Source organism: Pristis pectinata, chromosome 5 (assembly GCF_009764475.1).
Source record: "Pristis pectinata isolate sPriPec2 chromosome 5, sPriPec2.1.pri, whole genome shotgun sequence".
NCBI lineage: Eukaryota > Metazoa > Chordata > Chondrichthyes > Rhinopristiformes > Pristidae > Pristis > Pristis pectinata.
The window spans coordinates 39,006,553-39,024,006 of record NC_067409.1 but is presented as its reverse complement, the minus strand read 5'-3'; the positions used below and the strand labels follow the sequence as shown (position 1 = coordinate 39,024,006).

The 17,454-nt window shown below is 39.1% G+C and overlaps 1 protein-coding gene across 8 annotated transcripts in view; it reads right to left on the bottom strand.

Moving 5' to 3' along the window:
* Positions 1 to 17,454, bottom strand: part of cdk14 (cyclin-dependent kinase 14) — a 477,589-nt gene that overhangs the window by 168,656 nt on the left and 291,479 nt on the right. For all 8 annotated transcript variants that reach the window (XM_052016680.1, XM_052016686.1, XM_052016679.1 and 5 more), the window contains one exon: positions 11,581 to 11,644. In XM_052016680.1, the coding sequence (XP_051872640.1) occupies positions 11,581 to 11,644 (64 nt within the window). The remainder of the gene's footprint in view (positions 1 to 11,580; positions 11,645 to 17,454) is intronic.

The window sequence follows — 17,454 nt, the reverse complement described above, 5'->3', positions numbered from 1 at the left end:
ATGTACAGGTTAGGAAGTTGTGGGCATGCTATGTTGGCACCGGAAGCGTGGCGACACTTGCGGGCTGTCCCCCAGAACACTACGCAAAAAATGCATTTCACTGTGTTTTGATGTACATGTGACTAATAAAAGGTCTTATCCTTATCTTATAATTACTGTAAATTACCCTCTTAATGTAGGTAAATGGCAAACAAACCAAAGGGGAGTTGATGGGCTTGTGAGAGAGGGCAAGTTATGTGGGGAAAGGGAAGAGGAATGGGACTGATGGGATTGCTTTGTTGAGAGCTGGAATGGCCCCGATGGACTGAATTACCTTGTACTGCATTGTAGCAAGTATTCAAGGAGGTAATCCTGCAGCCAAACGAGAGTAGTGAAACTCAATGTCCATCTGTATGGCAATGTCTGTTGAAGCTATTCATTACTTTGCTGATAATTGAAAATAAGCTCATATGTAGTATCGGTCAGATTGAATTTATCCTGCCTATCCCACTAGGACATTCTTAGAAAATTTTAATAACTATTGGTGTTTTCATGTTTTAATTTTCTTGTAGTAGTTGCACTGCAATCTCTGAGGCAAGTTTTGCACCATCAGTTTTACAAAATAGTAGCTTCAATTAAGTTATTTTTTATGCCCAGAATTGTGTTCTTAGGGGGGAAAATAGTGCAATCAATCATCTATTGATACCAACTCCTTCAGGCTAATGTTAACTGTTACAAAGTTAATCACTAATGTTTTACAAATGAAAACTTACTTGCTTATGTATATTTCAGATTAACTATTAACTTAGGAAATGCTTGATGTCAATGAGAGGAATGTGCAATATATTTGAAAGTGTAGTTACTTCTACAAATCAGATTGTGGCAGCACAGAGGCAGAATATTTTCCACCATGTGAGACATCTACTTTAATCCCATTCTTGTATCCTTACACTGTTTCTCTTTACAAGCAACTAACATGCTCTGAAAACAATTCAGAGCTAACCAAAGATGCTTTCTAACATTCCCTATAATTCCTTTGTTACCCAAATTAAACTTGTGCTTTTAAAATGTGTTGCTAACAAACTATTACTCTGACTCATCACGACTCTAAACAGCCTTGATAATCTCCATCAGGTCACCTCCTAATTCTCAACTTCATTACTCGTAACTTCACAAACATGTCCACCTTTTTCTTTTAAATCCGTCCAATAACAATATAACCAAGATTCTCACAATATTCCAATTTCACTTGTGGTCTCTTACAAATTTAATATTATCACCATGAGCTTATATACTCCGTGCCTTTGGGTATAAAAACTTTGATTATCCTTTTTATTGTCTCTGCAATACAACCTGGAATGACCTGCCAACAACCTTACCAGGAAATAAGTGTTATTTTTTCCATTTTCCTTTTTACCTCATTAAAGGCTGCCAGCTTCAGACAGGAAGCATGCAGCAAACACATTTTTAAATGAAAGTTAATGGTGATAAACATACACTAAAAATCCTAAATCAAGTTATTCAGCTTCACTGTAAGTAAACTTGGCAAATGGACACAGGATTAAAATTGACACCTGTAATTTGGCATAGATCTTGAGTGCAGCCATTCATAGTAAGCAAATTCATATTTTTTCAGAACAAACATATTCAAATTCAGAGGGCAAGTCACAATTTGCTTCTATTGTCTGGTTACAGAGCAGAGCCTGGGAGAAAATCACCTGCCTGCCAACTCCCTTATTCCAGTATGTTTCTGTAGAATGAGGGATTCTACAGAAAAGAAAAAAAAGTTATAGGGCTCAAAATGTTAACATCTAAACTGTTCTGAAAGTCCCATTGAGCAAAATGAAATACTTAAAATTTGATTCCTAAAACTTAATTTGATGCTATGAAAATTATTACTGCAGTCTTCAAAATAGCTTGAGTTTGCTTCATCCTGAGCTATTTTTCTGTCAATAGGTTGCAAAGTAACATGAAAGACTCCATAGGGGTGTTGCACATAGTGATTGACTTTCAACTGAAAAAAAATGGTCTCCAGAGACAAACCTACTTTACTGATAATAAATATCCTTTGATGAAGTTAGGTTTTTGCTATGAACTGCTGTGTTAGGTTACCACAGTAAATAATCTCTAAGAAGGTCAATGGGTTTCAAGCCACTAAGCCACTGATCCTCAGATGAAGGCACTTCATTACTCTGCACTAGTGCAAACATGCAAGAGTGACCTTAACTTTGCATAAGATTCTCAGAACATTCAAGTTGATCAACACAATGAAATCTCTTTTTTTTTCTTAAATAAAGCTCTACATTCACAATTCAATCTTTGTTAACTTCCAGCAGATTATCAATGTCGAACCATTCTGATGATGTGGGATATATCTGTTGATTACTCCAGCAAAAATCCCTGTACATATACAAAGCAAGATTTTCTATTTTATCTAAAAGTCAAGAAAATATGATGTGCATTCTATCTTAGAATATTGTTTTTGGGAACTATGTTTTTAAATATATATATTTCTTGAAAGCTTCAAACATTACTTTTTCTATAATTTTAAACTGTAAGGTAATTATAACAATCTTTGCAAGTTGTGGTTTACTTGGAAATAATATTCAAGTTACTAATGGGTAACTCGACTGCATGATCATTTATATTTTGTCGTTTTTTTTTAGTATAAACACAATAATGTAAAAAAAACTTTGAACTTAATCAAAACTACACGTTACTTAATAGTTAATTTGTTAATAGTTAATATACTACGATTTCAACAATAAATTATTTTGCATATTGTTGGTGTTTCCAAACTACCTAAATCTGCTTCCAAACTATAAGTAGTTTATTGTATTAGGGTCTAAGTGACAAGCTGTCTCTCAAATACAATTCTTTTTACTAAACTTTATAATCACCTGACTAGTTCAGAGCACAATAAAAAAAGACACAATAATGAGATGACGGTCAGATTGTTTTCTAATTGTTTAGTTGATCACATTCCACAACACACATTGAAGTCATTGTTAACACCACTGTTCCATTTAAATGTTTAATTATTTTGAATCAACTCATTATTTAACTATTTAACGAAACCAAAATTCAATGAAAGATGTGGTGGGGCAGGGGGAAAATATCAGATGGAGTTTATAAGAGGGGATGGATCTACTTTGCCCAATCTGGTTTCTTGCTGAAACTAAATTTTAATGAGTATATTTGCAAATCCCCACTATGCTGGCACAGCCTACCCCCTTAGAACAGTTCTCTATTTTATTTCAGTCATACACATTTGACAGTCGTCCAAATTAAATAACATTAGCACATGGAACAGAAAGGAATTCAAAGAGGGATTACAAAATATCTCTATGGCCAAATAATCACAATTGTAAATGTGAACAAACCTCCATGTACCAATGACAGGTTTAAACTGTGGTGACCTTCAATGCCAAAATGCCAAATCATAGCCCACAGTAAATAATAGTTGGGTATTAAATTTCAGTTGAAGTGAAACACTAGCTCCATCACACAACCATTTCCTCTCCAATTTCAGGTTTTTTTAAGCTTCTCTTGATTTTATGGCGTGCAACAATACACTTGTGGGAAACCGTTTCGGTATTGGGTGTGCTCTAAATTTTAATCTGCAATGATTAACAAACTGCAATTATTGATTAAAGTCAACCACTGTCAAAGTTTGAATGTGGTTTAACAATTCACCACATTCATTTATGAGCCACATGATTAAGTAAACTTCTTTCTTATAAGAACGCATTTTATTGACTGGGTTCCTATGAGCTTATTGCTCACGTCAGCTAAAAACTAAAATCATGATCATCCTTCTTGGCTTCTGTTTGAAATAACTAGAAATGTATAATTTTGTCAGTATAAACTTGATGCAATCTGACTCTCACTCGACTATTAGGAAGAGTCCTTAGAGTTATTCATCTACTTATTAATTATTTCACTGTAAAGAATAATCTGGGAGAACCACATTAACAAAAACAGAAAATGCTAGAAATAACTCAGCAGGTCAGGCCGCATCTGCGGGAAGAGAAACTGACTTAATGTTTCAGGTTGAAGACGCTTTGTCAGAAACAGGAAGGAGACAAACAAAGCTCGTTAAGCTGCAAGGAAGTTGGCGGAGTGGGGGAGATGCCTCTGATAACATAAAACTGGGGTGACCATGGGGATGATAAGGTTATCTGGTCATCTGGTACAGTTTATCCCCACTGAAACAGCCTCACCTTTTGAGTACTTCAAGCATTTTCTGTTTTTATTTCAGATTTCCACCATCTGCAGGTTTTTTTTAATATTTAAGTCGATAGATACCTAATCTTAAATGTTAAAAATATTGTTCTACTTAATTGTGCATACACTTTCATCCAAATAAAGCTCACTACCTCAAAGGTTTTCTTTGGCAACTTCATACTTTATGGGAATGGACACAATGAAATAATGTAAGGAAGCTTTGTATGACACAAAATGAAAATCAAAACACTGCAGATGCTAGAATCCTGAAACAAAACTAGGAAATGCTGGAAACACTCTGCAGGTATGCAGCATCTGTGGAAAGAGGAACAATGGCTGCCTGATACGCATGCCTGACCTGCAGCATGCTTCCGGTATTTTGTTTTGTTTTGTATAATACAAGTTCACTCAGGGCTATTGATACAAATGGCATTGCTGTTTAAGGCTTATTCATGGTCTGTTCTTTACCAGCACATACATTCAATTCCCCCATGTGTCTTGGTTCAATCTTGATCTTAAATATACAAATCCAACACTACTTTCCTTTCCCGTGAAATTTCAGTCACTGCTGGCAAGTAATACTTCATAACAATCTACAAAATATTAAAAATATCCACTCTTCCTCTTGGACTACACCAACATACATCAGCTCTCCACCTCAACAAGATTACAGATCCTCCCCAGGTGATGGCAAGGGTCAGCTCCTGTGAACTGTTCATAACCCAAACAATTCGCAAGTTGGAAATATGGCTGCGAGCCCAAGTTCCAACACAGCAGAAGATGCCTGCAGCTCCACAGCAGGCAAATCTATCCCGCTGGTCTCCCAAATGCTCCATTGTGTGTACGGGCTGTACGTAAGTCAGGCGTTCATAAACTGGGGAGGACTTATAGCTTAACAAATAAAGGAAAGAGGAAAACAGATGTTGGAAATCTGAAATGAAAACAAAGTGCTGGAAACTCTTAACAGGTCAGGCAGCATCAATAGAAGTGTTGAAGGGTCTCCAATTGGAAATGTTAACTCTGTTTCTCTTTTCACAGATTCCGCTAATAAAAAGGATCAGTGCTCCATAAACTCTCACTGTCCTCCTGTTTGGGACATCAGTATTCTTGGCAAAACTGTGGCTGAAAGTGAGCATGGATAAGGGGGAAAGAGGGACAAGGATATACTATCATGTACCATTATGGGATGCATTAACGTGTTTGGACTAGGAGACGTAGACATAGAACAGTATAGCAGAGGAACAGAACCTTTGGCCCACAATGTCTGCACTGAACACGATGCTGACTTAAACTAATTCTCTTCTACCTGTGCATAATCCATATCCCTCCACTCCCTGAATTTTCATGTGTCCATCTAACAACCTCTTAAACACCACTATCATATCTGCTTCCACCATTCCCCCAGCAGCCCATTCCAGACACCTCTCTGTGTAAAAAAAAAATTGTCCCACACATCTTCTTTGAACATTCCCCCTCTCACCTTAAATGCATGTCCTCTAGTACTTGACATTTCTACCCTGGGAAAAAAGATTCTGACCATCTACCCTATCTATGCCTCTCATAATCTTATAAACTTGTATCAGGTCTCCTCTCAGCTTCCGACACTCCAGAGAAAACAATCCAAGTTTGTCCAACCTCCCCTTATAGCTCATACCCTCTAATCCAGGCAGCATCCTGGTGGTACTCTTCTGTACCCTTTCCAAAGTATCCACATCCTTCCTGTAATCAGGCGACCGGAATTACATGCAATAATCCAAGTACAGTTTAACCAAAGTTTTATACAGACAACTTGACAAGTTTTCAAGCAGCCCAATTTCCATAAGAGGAATGAGAGAGCACAAGCAAGACTGAGAGCTCTCATACCAAAGAGAAACACATTCCACCACCATATATTGAACATCTGGCACCCAGAATCACACATGGCATTCCCACGAGCCATACCAATCACAGTCATTATAGCCAACATTAAAATAGCATTGCAAAACATCAGAGAATTGCCCATTAACTAGAAGAAGAAAACCTCAAGAAAAAATGATTAGTTAAGATTTGGCTACATTCTGTTGAGCTTGCTATCCCGAATCAAGATAACATTGCCACCCTGGGCCAAGGATCTAATCACTTTCAGCAACAAACAATCTGCTGGAGGAACTCAGTGGGTCGAGCAGTTTCTGTGGGAGGAAAGGAATGGTCAACATTTCGGGTTGAAAACCTACATCAGGACTCATCCATCCTGACGTAGGGTTTCAACCTGAAATGTCAACCATTCCTTTCCTCCCACAGATGCTGCTCGGCCCACTGAGTTCCTCCAGCAGATTGTTTGTTGCTCCAGATTCCAGCATCTGCAATCTCCATCTGATCACTTTATTGACCAATGTCCTTAACCTTCATAACACCAAGATGCTCCAAACCTCCGCTGCTGGAGCACTAGTGTTATTCACCCATTACCCCTCATCTTTATTGGCTCAATGTTCAGAAATGCATCCATTTAAAAAACTCGCATGGTGTTAGCCTTGATTCAGAGGGTGCATTCTCACCTCTAACTCACATGGCCATGGGTACAAGCTCCACTTTGGAATTTTGAAGAATGAGGGATGATTTTAATAAAAATCAAGTCCTTGGGGGGTAAGTGTCAATATGTTTCCACGAATGGGAGAATCTTGAACAAATGGACATATTTACAAAATTAAGGGGTGATTATTTAAGACTGAGGTGATAGAAACTTCTTCACACAGAGGACGGTGAATTTCTGGAATCCTCCACCCCAGAGGGTTGGGGAGGTTAGATCATTAGGGGTGTTAAAAGAAAAGATGGATACATTTTTGAAAGATCAGAGAAATGCAGGCTATGGGGAACTGCCAGGGAAGGGGAGATGAGGTCTGAGGCAGATCAGCCATGATCATTTTGAATGGTGAGGGGGGGTTTGAGGGGTTAAGTGGCTGACTCCTTTTGTTATTTTCTCACGTTCAGAAATGTAATCACACATAGGTTAATTAGTACTGAGGGAATGCTGCAATAATAGGCCTTTTGCCCTTCATATGACACGCTGAATCAGGTCAACCACTCATATTAAATGGCATTTATCAAGGATAATTTGCGTTACCCCAGTCCTGCCCAAATTCACCCCCAATCAGTATCATTACATCACACTGTTGTTTGTGAGCCTTGCTGAGTAGAAACTATGTTTCTCCCTATGTTACAATGGTATCCACAGTTTACGTATAGTAAAGGCCCTTGGAGTGTTCCATGGCTGTGAAAGATGCACTACACATGAATTAAGACCAGGAAGCCACTTGGCCCCTCAAGTCTGCTCCGCGTTTAATAAGATCTTGGCTGATGTGATTACAACCTTAACTCTGCATTCTCGAATACCCCCAGTAACCATTCACCTCTTTCCTTATCAATGTATGTCTGCTCAAAAATATTCAAAGACTGCTTTAGAAGGAAGTTCCAATGACTCACAATTGTCAAAGAAAATTCATCTCATCCCAGTGTTAAATAGTGACCTGTTATTTTTAAACAATGAACCATTGATAGGTTCTCCCACAAGGAAAAACATCCCTCTCCACATCAAAATTTTAAGATCTCTCAGGATCCTAAATGTTTCAGTCAAGTTCCCTCTCACTTTCTTAAACTCTAGCAGATACAAGCTCATCTATTCAACCTTTCCTTAGAAAAAATCCTGCCCATTCCAGGTACCAACCCAGGAAACCTTCTCCGAACTGCTTCTGATGCATTAATGTTCTTCCTTAAATAAGCAAACCAGTAACTGTACACGGTACTCCGGATGTGATCTTACCAATGCCCTATATACCTGAAGTAAACAAATGTACATAAACTATATGCATGTAGTTCTTCCTTTTCACATTTTAATTTGGTCCAGACCTTTTTTTTCCTTAAGTAGTCGTGCAAAATCCAAAAGTGTAACCATGATAGGAAGGGCACAAATAGCAATGAAAAAGGTGTACGTGTGTGTATGCACACTTGTGGGTGGTGGGGGGGGGGGGGGGCGGGAGGGGTGGGGGGGAAGGGTTGGGTTCTAATAAACAAGCAGAGTACCTAGGGTTTGGAGGATAGTGAATGGAGGTATAAGCCCTTCAAATAAAGTACTGAATTATCCAAAGAAATTTCATTTCCCAAAAAAATTGTTTTAAGATAATTAAGTTCCAATTTTAATTTGTAAGTGCATATATAGAACAAACAGGTTTAACATTCAAAGCAACTTTCACCTTCAGCTCATTAAATGATTAAACTACATTTTTGAGACTTCTTCCTAAAACCAGGAATTCTTAATGCTGCATCAAGCTTAAGTTACAAAATTTTATGGTATTTATTGCCATCTGCTGCTCAATATAAGGTATTGCACAGTTCTCAGACTGCTGGCAACAACATTTTGAGGGATGGTTGTAAGGGATACCATCAGAATCAGAAATATTCACAGTGCAAAGCTGAAGTTTATAAACTTAACTGTAAAACCATCAGGATATTCACTCAAAATTTTAGGAATATTCTCTTCTACTGCTGCACAGTTAATACATTTCCCATGGTGCTACAACCAAATATGATTTTCAATCATTTTGATATTACTTTACACTGACATTTATTACTCTATATATATATATATATGCCTAGAGAAACTGATTCACGGGGATCCAGTAAAATAAGGCGGCATGTATTGTGGAAAGGAATTATGTCATAGTTTGAAATTTGATTCTAATAAGAGGGGAATTGACTTAAGTCAGCTTGAGAGGAACGGATCACCTCTTTAATCTTTTTTAGTCAGCAGGAGATGCTTTAATTTAGATCATAGTGCCTGAGAACATAGTCAAAGATCGTTCCTGTTGCTCTCACCCTGCTTAGAAATTGCCCACCTGCACATTTTTTAGCTTGTGGATGCACGGAGATGACTTGTCAGCACTGCCACCTCTGTTGTACTGCTCCTCATAAGCAGCTGTTCCGGCTGACTGTGAAAGTCATAACACTGCAGTGAGTGTGAAAATACATACGTTTGTTTGAATTTGAAGGTTGATACTTGTGGCTTTCTGGGAGTATATACCTGTATACCCCTCTTGCCCACAGCTGGCATTCACTATACAGGTATATCATGATGGCGAAATAAAAACTAACTCATGGGATGATTTGGATCAACAACTACATCAGATGAACAAGTCAGGAGCTGGAAATTCTCTGCAGCACCCAGAAGTTTAATTATGACCTCCCTGTGACTTAACTTTTGTTCCCATTTCCACTCTGAACACTGACACTGTTTAAGACAGACACAGTGTTATAATCGAGAACAGTTACGCACTCTTCCAGCCAATCTGTCAGCCTATAATACAACATTGAAAACAGATTTTGGGTGAGGCTCCCTCTTGAGAAAAGAGATCTGTATTCATTCCTAATCGCAGGTGTTGGCTGTGAGGAGTTTGTACCTTCTCCCCATGACTGTGTGGGTTTCTCCCCACAATTCAAGATTTGGGGGTTGGCAGGTTAACTGGTGATTGTAAATGAACCCCTGGTGTTAGTTAGTGGCACAATGAATCAAAGGGGAGCTAATGGGCAGGTGAGAGAGAGAATGAGTTGCAGGGTATGGAGAAATAAGGAAAAAGTGGATATGGGATCAATGGAATTGTTCCACTGGCAACCAGCAAGGGCCTGATGGGCTAAATGGCCTCCTTCTGTACTGTTATATTAAGATGTAGGGTGTGGCTCTCCCCTGGGGGAGGGACATTGGTGATATGGGGTGGGGTTTTGTCCTGGGTGGAGGAGTTTGTGATGTGGGATAGAACTGTGCCTTGGACGATGCAGAGTAGGTGATGAGGGGTGAAGGTGAGGACAGAGATTTGGTGAAAGTGGGTGGCAGTGGTGCAGCAGGTAGTGCTGCTGCCTCACAGCTCCAGTGGCCCATGTTCCAAGATGACTTCAGTGCTCTCTACAGAGACTTTGCTTGTTCTCTCCACGACTTTGTAGGTTTCCCCCGGATGCTCCGGTTTCCCCCCATGTCCCATTGACATACTGGTAGGTTAATTGGCCGCTATAAATGACCCCTTAGTGAAGTTAAGTGGCAGGAATTTCAGGGTGGAGTTGACAGGTGCATGAGAAGGAATAAGTTGCAGGAAAAGAAGCGAGAGAATGGGATTGATGATACTGCTTCAAGGACCGGGATAAACTAAACTAGATAGGCTGAATGGCCTTGCTTTTTATCATAAGAAATACAAGAAATAAATATACAGAATATGTTGTAGGCCTGGGTGTGGCTATGCTCCAGGTGAGGGGAGGGAGAGTAGCTGGTCGATGGGGTGGAGTTTTCCCTGACAGAGGAAGAGTTGGGAGGTGGGCTGAGGCTGCTCATGTCTGGAGGATTGGTGGGTCTGTCATGTTTTGTGGGAAGGAGAAAGTGGTGATGGAAGATAGAGAATTGCACGTGGCCAGAGCCGGAGGAAAGCAGTGATGTGAAGGGATGAGGGGTGGACAGTGGTTCAGTGAGAGAGAGGGGCAAAAACATAACTAGATTCAAACACAAATGTACAAATTGGAGCTTCGAGTCAGGAGTAATCAGGTAACAAACAAGTGAAGAATGTCTGGTGCAGAATTTGTTGCCAGCAGCAGAGTTTTGGAAGAGATGAAGTTTATGCAAAGTGGAAGACGTTAAGGTTCACAGGAGAAACGCAGCATAATCAAAGCAGGAGATGGCAAAGGCATTCCTGAGGGCTTTACAGAAGGGCCGAAGAGGGTGGAGGCAGTTGATATTAACAAAGATAGAAATAACCAGGGTTTATTATGGAGAACATGTGGGGTTAGAAGTTCTGCTCAAGGTGAAGTAGGAGGTTCAGGTAGTGAATAGCCCGAACTGTTGCTCTGAAAGGGAAAGGAATGGCTGCCCACGATAAGCAGTTTGTGCTGGGGCTGGAGGTGGTGACTCTGGTCTTCACAATGTTTAAATGGAGAAATCCATGACTAGATGTAGGACAAATCATGAGGTGTTGGAGGCAGAGTTGTGTGCCCTGAGGGTAGTTGTGTTACCAGAACCCATGTTTTCAGGTGATATTTCACCAAAATATAGATTAGCACCACAAACAGAAAAATCCCTGGATGGAGACAGTGAGGTTGAGAGACAGGCAACCCCCACCTCCCCCTCCCCAATTACCACCCACCTCCCCACAAAACACAACAGATTCGCCCCTGCTCTAGACACGAGCAGCCTTACCCCACCCCATTTGGTTATTCATTCCTCCAGTTGCTATACTCTTGGATTCTCTCTTTCTACTGCACCTCCAACATTTCATAGTTTGCAAAGTTGGCATGCTGCTTACATGGTGAATTTTAAAAAGAAAGACACAAGTAGTCTATGATTGCAGCAAATTGGTGTGTGAATACCTGTTTTTAAGTACGGCAAAGAGCTAACTCCAGGCCAGGTTTCCTCCGTTGGAGTTCCCAAAACCTGTAATTAAAAGAAAAAAAGCTGTAATTCATCTATAATTACATCTTTCACACTTGATAACATTGGGTGACAGTGCATACTACTTACATACAAAGGTATGTGTTTCCAGCTCAGCTATATGCAGCTTTCCCATGGTTTAATGTTTAAATTGTATCAGTAATTTCAATGTTTTCCTCAAACTATTCACTGAAGTAACTGGGGCATTTTATTGTATTAACAATGCTTTATAAATGCACATTGTTATTGAAGTCAAAACATTCAGCCATTTCAAAAGCTTGCATGCTGCTATCAACTTGACTATAACATCAAATACTATTTAAAACCATCAAAAATTCGAAACATCCTTGTGATACTGTTCTCTTCTTCCATTTTTGTCCTGATCAAATTGAAGAGGTGGAGTGAACACTTAAGTCACCAAGTTTCTTGTGTATTAATTCTTATATTTTTTCTTTGAAAGCACTTTCCAAATCTGCAAATTTTACTACTGATGAAGTCAAGGGTAGCAGGTGACTGGGAACACCACCACTTGCAGGTTCCCCTCCAAATCATACACCATTCTGACTCAGAAATGTATCATTGTTCTTCATTGGGTTTAACTCCTGGAACTCCCTACCCAACAACAAGAAGGACTGCAGTCATTCACTGCCACCTTCTCAAAGGCAATTTGGGATGCTTTCCTTGCAGCAACTCCTGCATCATGAAAAATGAACAAATATCAAAAAAAAATTTAGTCAATAATTGAAATGTCCCAGTAAAAGGTTGTCTCTAGAGAACATCAGAACTCATGCCACCTTCAAATGACTGTATACACTTGCTGGCAGCTGGCAGGTAGGGTAACCTATATAGCTCTGATGAAGGATGAGCAACCTGACTTGCTGACTATTTCATGCATTCTCATCTTCAAAATGCCAGGTAATAGACAAATGCATGCAAAATATAATAAGTTACATAGGATCATCATAAATTATTAGAAAGCAAACAAAAGCAAGGATTGAGGCTGAGAAATATGCATTACACACCAACTCCCATTCTTTTGCAGGATGGCACATTTACTCCTAGAGGGAGCTATTGAACCAAATTTCCCAACATAACACTCCCTCAGCAATTATTCCTTTTCATCTGCAGAAACACTTTGTACCAAAAATACTCTTCAAGATGAAACTACAAACTCATTAGTACACCCACATCACACAGGGACAGACTTAAGAGGACTGCAGAACGTAAACAAATCTAATTTGTAACCTTTCATCTCCCACAGTGGAGAAGTGGAACGAACGTCTTCTTTGTTTTTGTCAGGTTACTTTTTCCCCATTCCTCCTTTTCCTTGTTTTACCTGCTTTATTCTTGTTTCATGTTTATTTCATCTATCCATTAAGTGAAGGGACCATAAGGCAGCGTGTATACCCTTTAATATTATTTTCATTTTTCAAATCAATTTCTTTGATCCCCTTTGGCATTTCAGATCAGGGGTCTCAACTCAATGCACTCTTCATCAAGGAGAGCGAGAGGATGGAAATAATTGGAACAGTGATGAAATAGGACTGAGAAAATGGGAAATGAGAAAGGGCTGAGCAGCATGGAGTAGCGTGGACGACAGAAGGGCAGGAGAATAGAAAAAGCAACAGAAGGGTGTGGTGAATGGGAACTCAAGCAATTGTAGAGAATAGGGCATTAAGGAATAAAATGGAACCAAGTAAACAGAATTAAAAGGGATTATTCATCCACATAAAGAAGTGTTACAATTTTAATGTTAGAACTGCATCATATAAATAAGTTTGCAATGCCCAGGGTAAATATAGCAGGATACAAGACAGTAATGATATGGAGTTAATAAAGTGATCAGATCCAAACACAGCACCAGTAATAATTTTAAAAATAAATTAGTAAATCAAGGGTACACTGAAATAAATTATGTAACAGTAAAAATATTCAGGGGGTGATTAGCAGTGGAAGGCAGGCAGAGCAGCAACAACAGGTTTCCTTGTGATGCAGACAGGGACAGGCACGGGCACAGGGAGAAGGACTCCTGACAAGCCACAGTGATGCCAGACCAACAAGCCAGACAGGCTAAGCATCTAGCTGCAGAAACTAGAAGGGGACTAACAATGGAACTGTTAGAGGATGGTGAGGCAGCATGTCAATGCAACGCTGCTGTTAGACAGAAAGGGCCAAGTCAGCAGGATGTGGGAGTTGGAGCCTTGCTACCCAAAAGGGACAAGGGAAACATGAAAACATCAATATTGTGCTGCCCACAGAAAAACTTTCCTTTATAAACCATTGATAAGAAGTATGGCTCCGGGGATATACATTGCTACATCACCACCCTGTTTGAAACTACAACTAAAACTGACAAATGCTTCTGGTTTGACCGACGAATGCTCATCTTACATTATGTGGCATAACATACTGCTGCACACAGCTGTAATCCCATTGATTGTTGAGACCATTCAGTTTTTTAATATACATTCCCCAATGCACTAAGAATAAGGGCTTTGGAGAAACCACATAGTTCTCAGATAAGTTAAAAGAACTAACAGAAAGATGGTATCCCTAGAGTACAAAGCCTCTTACCCTCCACCAGTCCGTTCCTTGGAACTATGGTGGATGTTCACATACTGAACCTGAAGAGGCAAGTCACAAAAGTTAATCAAGATTTTAACTGGGAAAGAGTTAACAACATTTTATGATAATGCTTGAGATTCAGAAAATTACTAGCAATCATAATTTTAACCTGTAGGCTTTAGCCTTGCATATTGCATGGCTGTTTTAACTCATCTAATGAAAACACTAAAATGACAGCTTAGAATTATTGTCTCCTTGATCCTCAGAAACTTAACGTAAGCTCTATTGGCCATGCAGAACTGCACTCTTGGCCAGTTCCACCCATTTGCCTCCCCAACTACATTCTAGTCTGTTGCTACTAGGAACCCCAGAACTTGAAAAGAACTCAAACTCCCTCAACAATGAAAGTAATAAATTAGGCCCCTGCAATACTATCCAGCACCAGTCCATGTCATAGAAAATAGTAGGCCATTCAGCCCTTTGGGCCTGACCCACCATCCAACACAATCCTGGAAAAATGTATTTATTCCTACAGTTTCAAGTCTGTCAACCAATTCATGCCAATGTATTACTCTCAAATCAAATTTGCTTTAACTTTGCCCACTAATCTGTCACATGGAACCTTATAACTTACTAATTTTGACACAGAAGGCACCCCATCAGGTTCATGCTGGATCCTAACAGAGCAATCCTTACTGTCCTGTTCTCTCTCTCCTTAACTTCCTTGTAGCCCTGCAACCTATGCTCTCTCACATACCAATCAACTACCCTTTTGCCACTTATCTAAACTAGGGGGTAATTTACAGGAGCCAATCAACCTACCAGCAACTCTTTGGGATGCAGCAGGAATCTGAAGCATCTTGGGGAAACCCATTAGGTCAAGGGGATTAAAAGTTTTCTGAAAGTCCACATACACCACATTCACTAGTTCCCCCTTATCTATTCCACTGGCTACATCCTCAAAAATGCCCATAGATTTGTTTGCTAACACTGATTTCCTTCAATTCCTCCCCCTCACTATACCCTCGAGCCCTTAACATATCTGGAAAATTATGTGTGTTCTACTTTGTGAGCACAGAAACAATTGTGTTTACTTGTTGTACCATTTCTTTGTTCCCAGTCAGTCATAATTTCCACTGTTTGCGATGGTAGGGAATTAACATTTGTCTTCACTAACCTTTCTCTTTTCCACATATTTATATAAGCTTTTAGTTTTTATGTTCCCTGCAAGTTTACTCTCATAGTCTAGGTTTCCTTCCTTAAACAATCTTTTTGTCCTTGTACCTAATTTGCTGAATGCTAAACTTCTCCTAATCCTTAGGTCTGCTACATTTTCTGTCAATTTTATTTGTCTTCTCATTGGGTATAACAATATACTTAATTTCCTAATACTAATTCTATTTCCTTCAAAACTATTTGCTTTAATTTCATCAGGTGTTTGATGTAACATCTGATCAAATGACATTTAAAAATACATTCAGCCCTCATCAACAGCATATCACTGCACAGTTATTTTTGAAAATAACTCCATTAATCATTGATTGCATTTGAAACGGGTATCAATAGATTTCTGGATACTAAGAGAATTGAGGGGATATGGCAGGATAATGGTGTATGAGATAAAGGATCATCTATGATCTTGTTGAATTAAGGAGAAGGCTTGAGGGCTCAATGGCTTTACTCCTGGTCCTTTTTCTTCTGTTTCTTACTTTTACAAATCCATATTGGTTGGCCTGTAATAAACTTGAGTATTAATTCCATCTTGTGTTAGCTCTCTATAAATTGATCATAGACTGACTGGTCCCTTATATGGCTCTCAAAATGATTTCCAATCAGATACTGGCATATTTTATTTATACAATATTAATTACTTTGTACAGTTGTCTCTTGCTCATAATAACAGCTCTGTGAGGTGGAAGGGTACTTTGCAGAGGGAGAAGGAAATCATGTTATTCTCATGTTAGTTTGATACTCATTTCCCTCTAGGGCTAAATCAAATTTTAAATTAAATAACCTGTTTGCATTTACATTATCCTAAAACATCAATCATCTAATAGAGGCGGCACGGTAGCGTAGCGGTTAGCGCGACGCTATTACAGCGCCAGTGATTGGGGTTCGGTTCCCGTCGCTGTCTGTAAGGAGTTTGTATGTTCTCCCATGTCTGTGCGGGTTTCCTCCGGGTGCTCCGGTTTCCTCCCACATTGCAAAAATGTATGGGTAGGTTAATTTGGGTTTAAAATGGGCGGTGCAGACTCGTTGGGCCGGAAGGGCCTGTTACCACGCTGTAAATAAAATTTTTTTAAAAATTTTTTTAAAACTTCAACAACTCATGAAACATCCTTTAAAACTTATATTCAAAAATACTGGATTTATCCTTGTTATTCTTTTCTGAATAAACAGAGTTGTTTAAATGTTGTGCAATCAAAATTACCTAAAGTGGGAGAAAGTATGTGCTTGATTGTATATTACCTAAAGTATGTGCTTGAAACCCTATTTGCAGGAGAACATGAAAAGTTATGCAACTTCATGCATGAAAGGCAGCCAAGGTGATAGTTTTACCAAAATCTAGCAGTAAAATATGGCACTTCAATACTTGTGACAAGAAAAAATTATTGTGTTGTTACTTGGAGCCCAACTACAACAATACTGTGTCAACCCTCAGCTGGAAAAGTTATTGACCTCTGATCAGCCACTGCTTTCACTGGAATTGAGGTTTGGTGTACAGGAAATCAACGGGCTTTGTGACTGCCAGAATTTATTCAAGAAAACTAAAAAAAACCTTTCATTTAAACTAAAACTCAGAAACATCTGATTCCACCAAAACGTTAACAGCAATCAAACTTTAAAGTCGGGAAATTAATCCCAGATGCCAGATTTGTTGGAAAAAAAAATGAAAATCTTCAGCAACCGAACCATTGCCAACCATCACTAGGGGAGGGAGCAAGAGAAAGAGAGCAAAAGCACGAACTAGAGTGGGATAACAGATGTGACAATAAAACAGAACTTAAGAAAACTAAATCAACTTTGTGAAAATAAATTGAATTTCAAACAGAAGATAAATTGCTCATTTAAAAGTGGCAAGTGATTAAAATGAAATAAGTGACTCAGTGCCAACTAATGAGAAATACCATGATACAATGGAATGTCAAATATAATTATTTCCATGATCCAAATGCATCTGTCAGCGTCAAAGATAACAGTGGTTCCAATATAATCAGTTCCAAATCTCTAAGTCGTCATCCTGGACT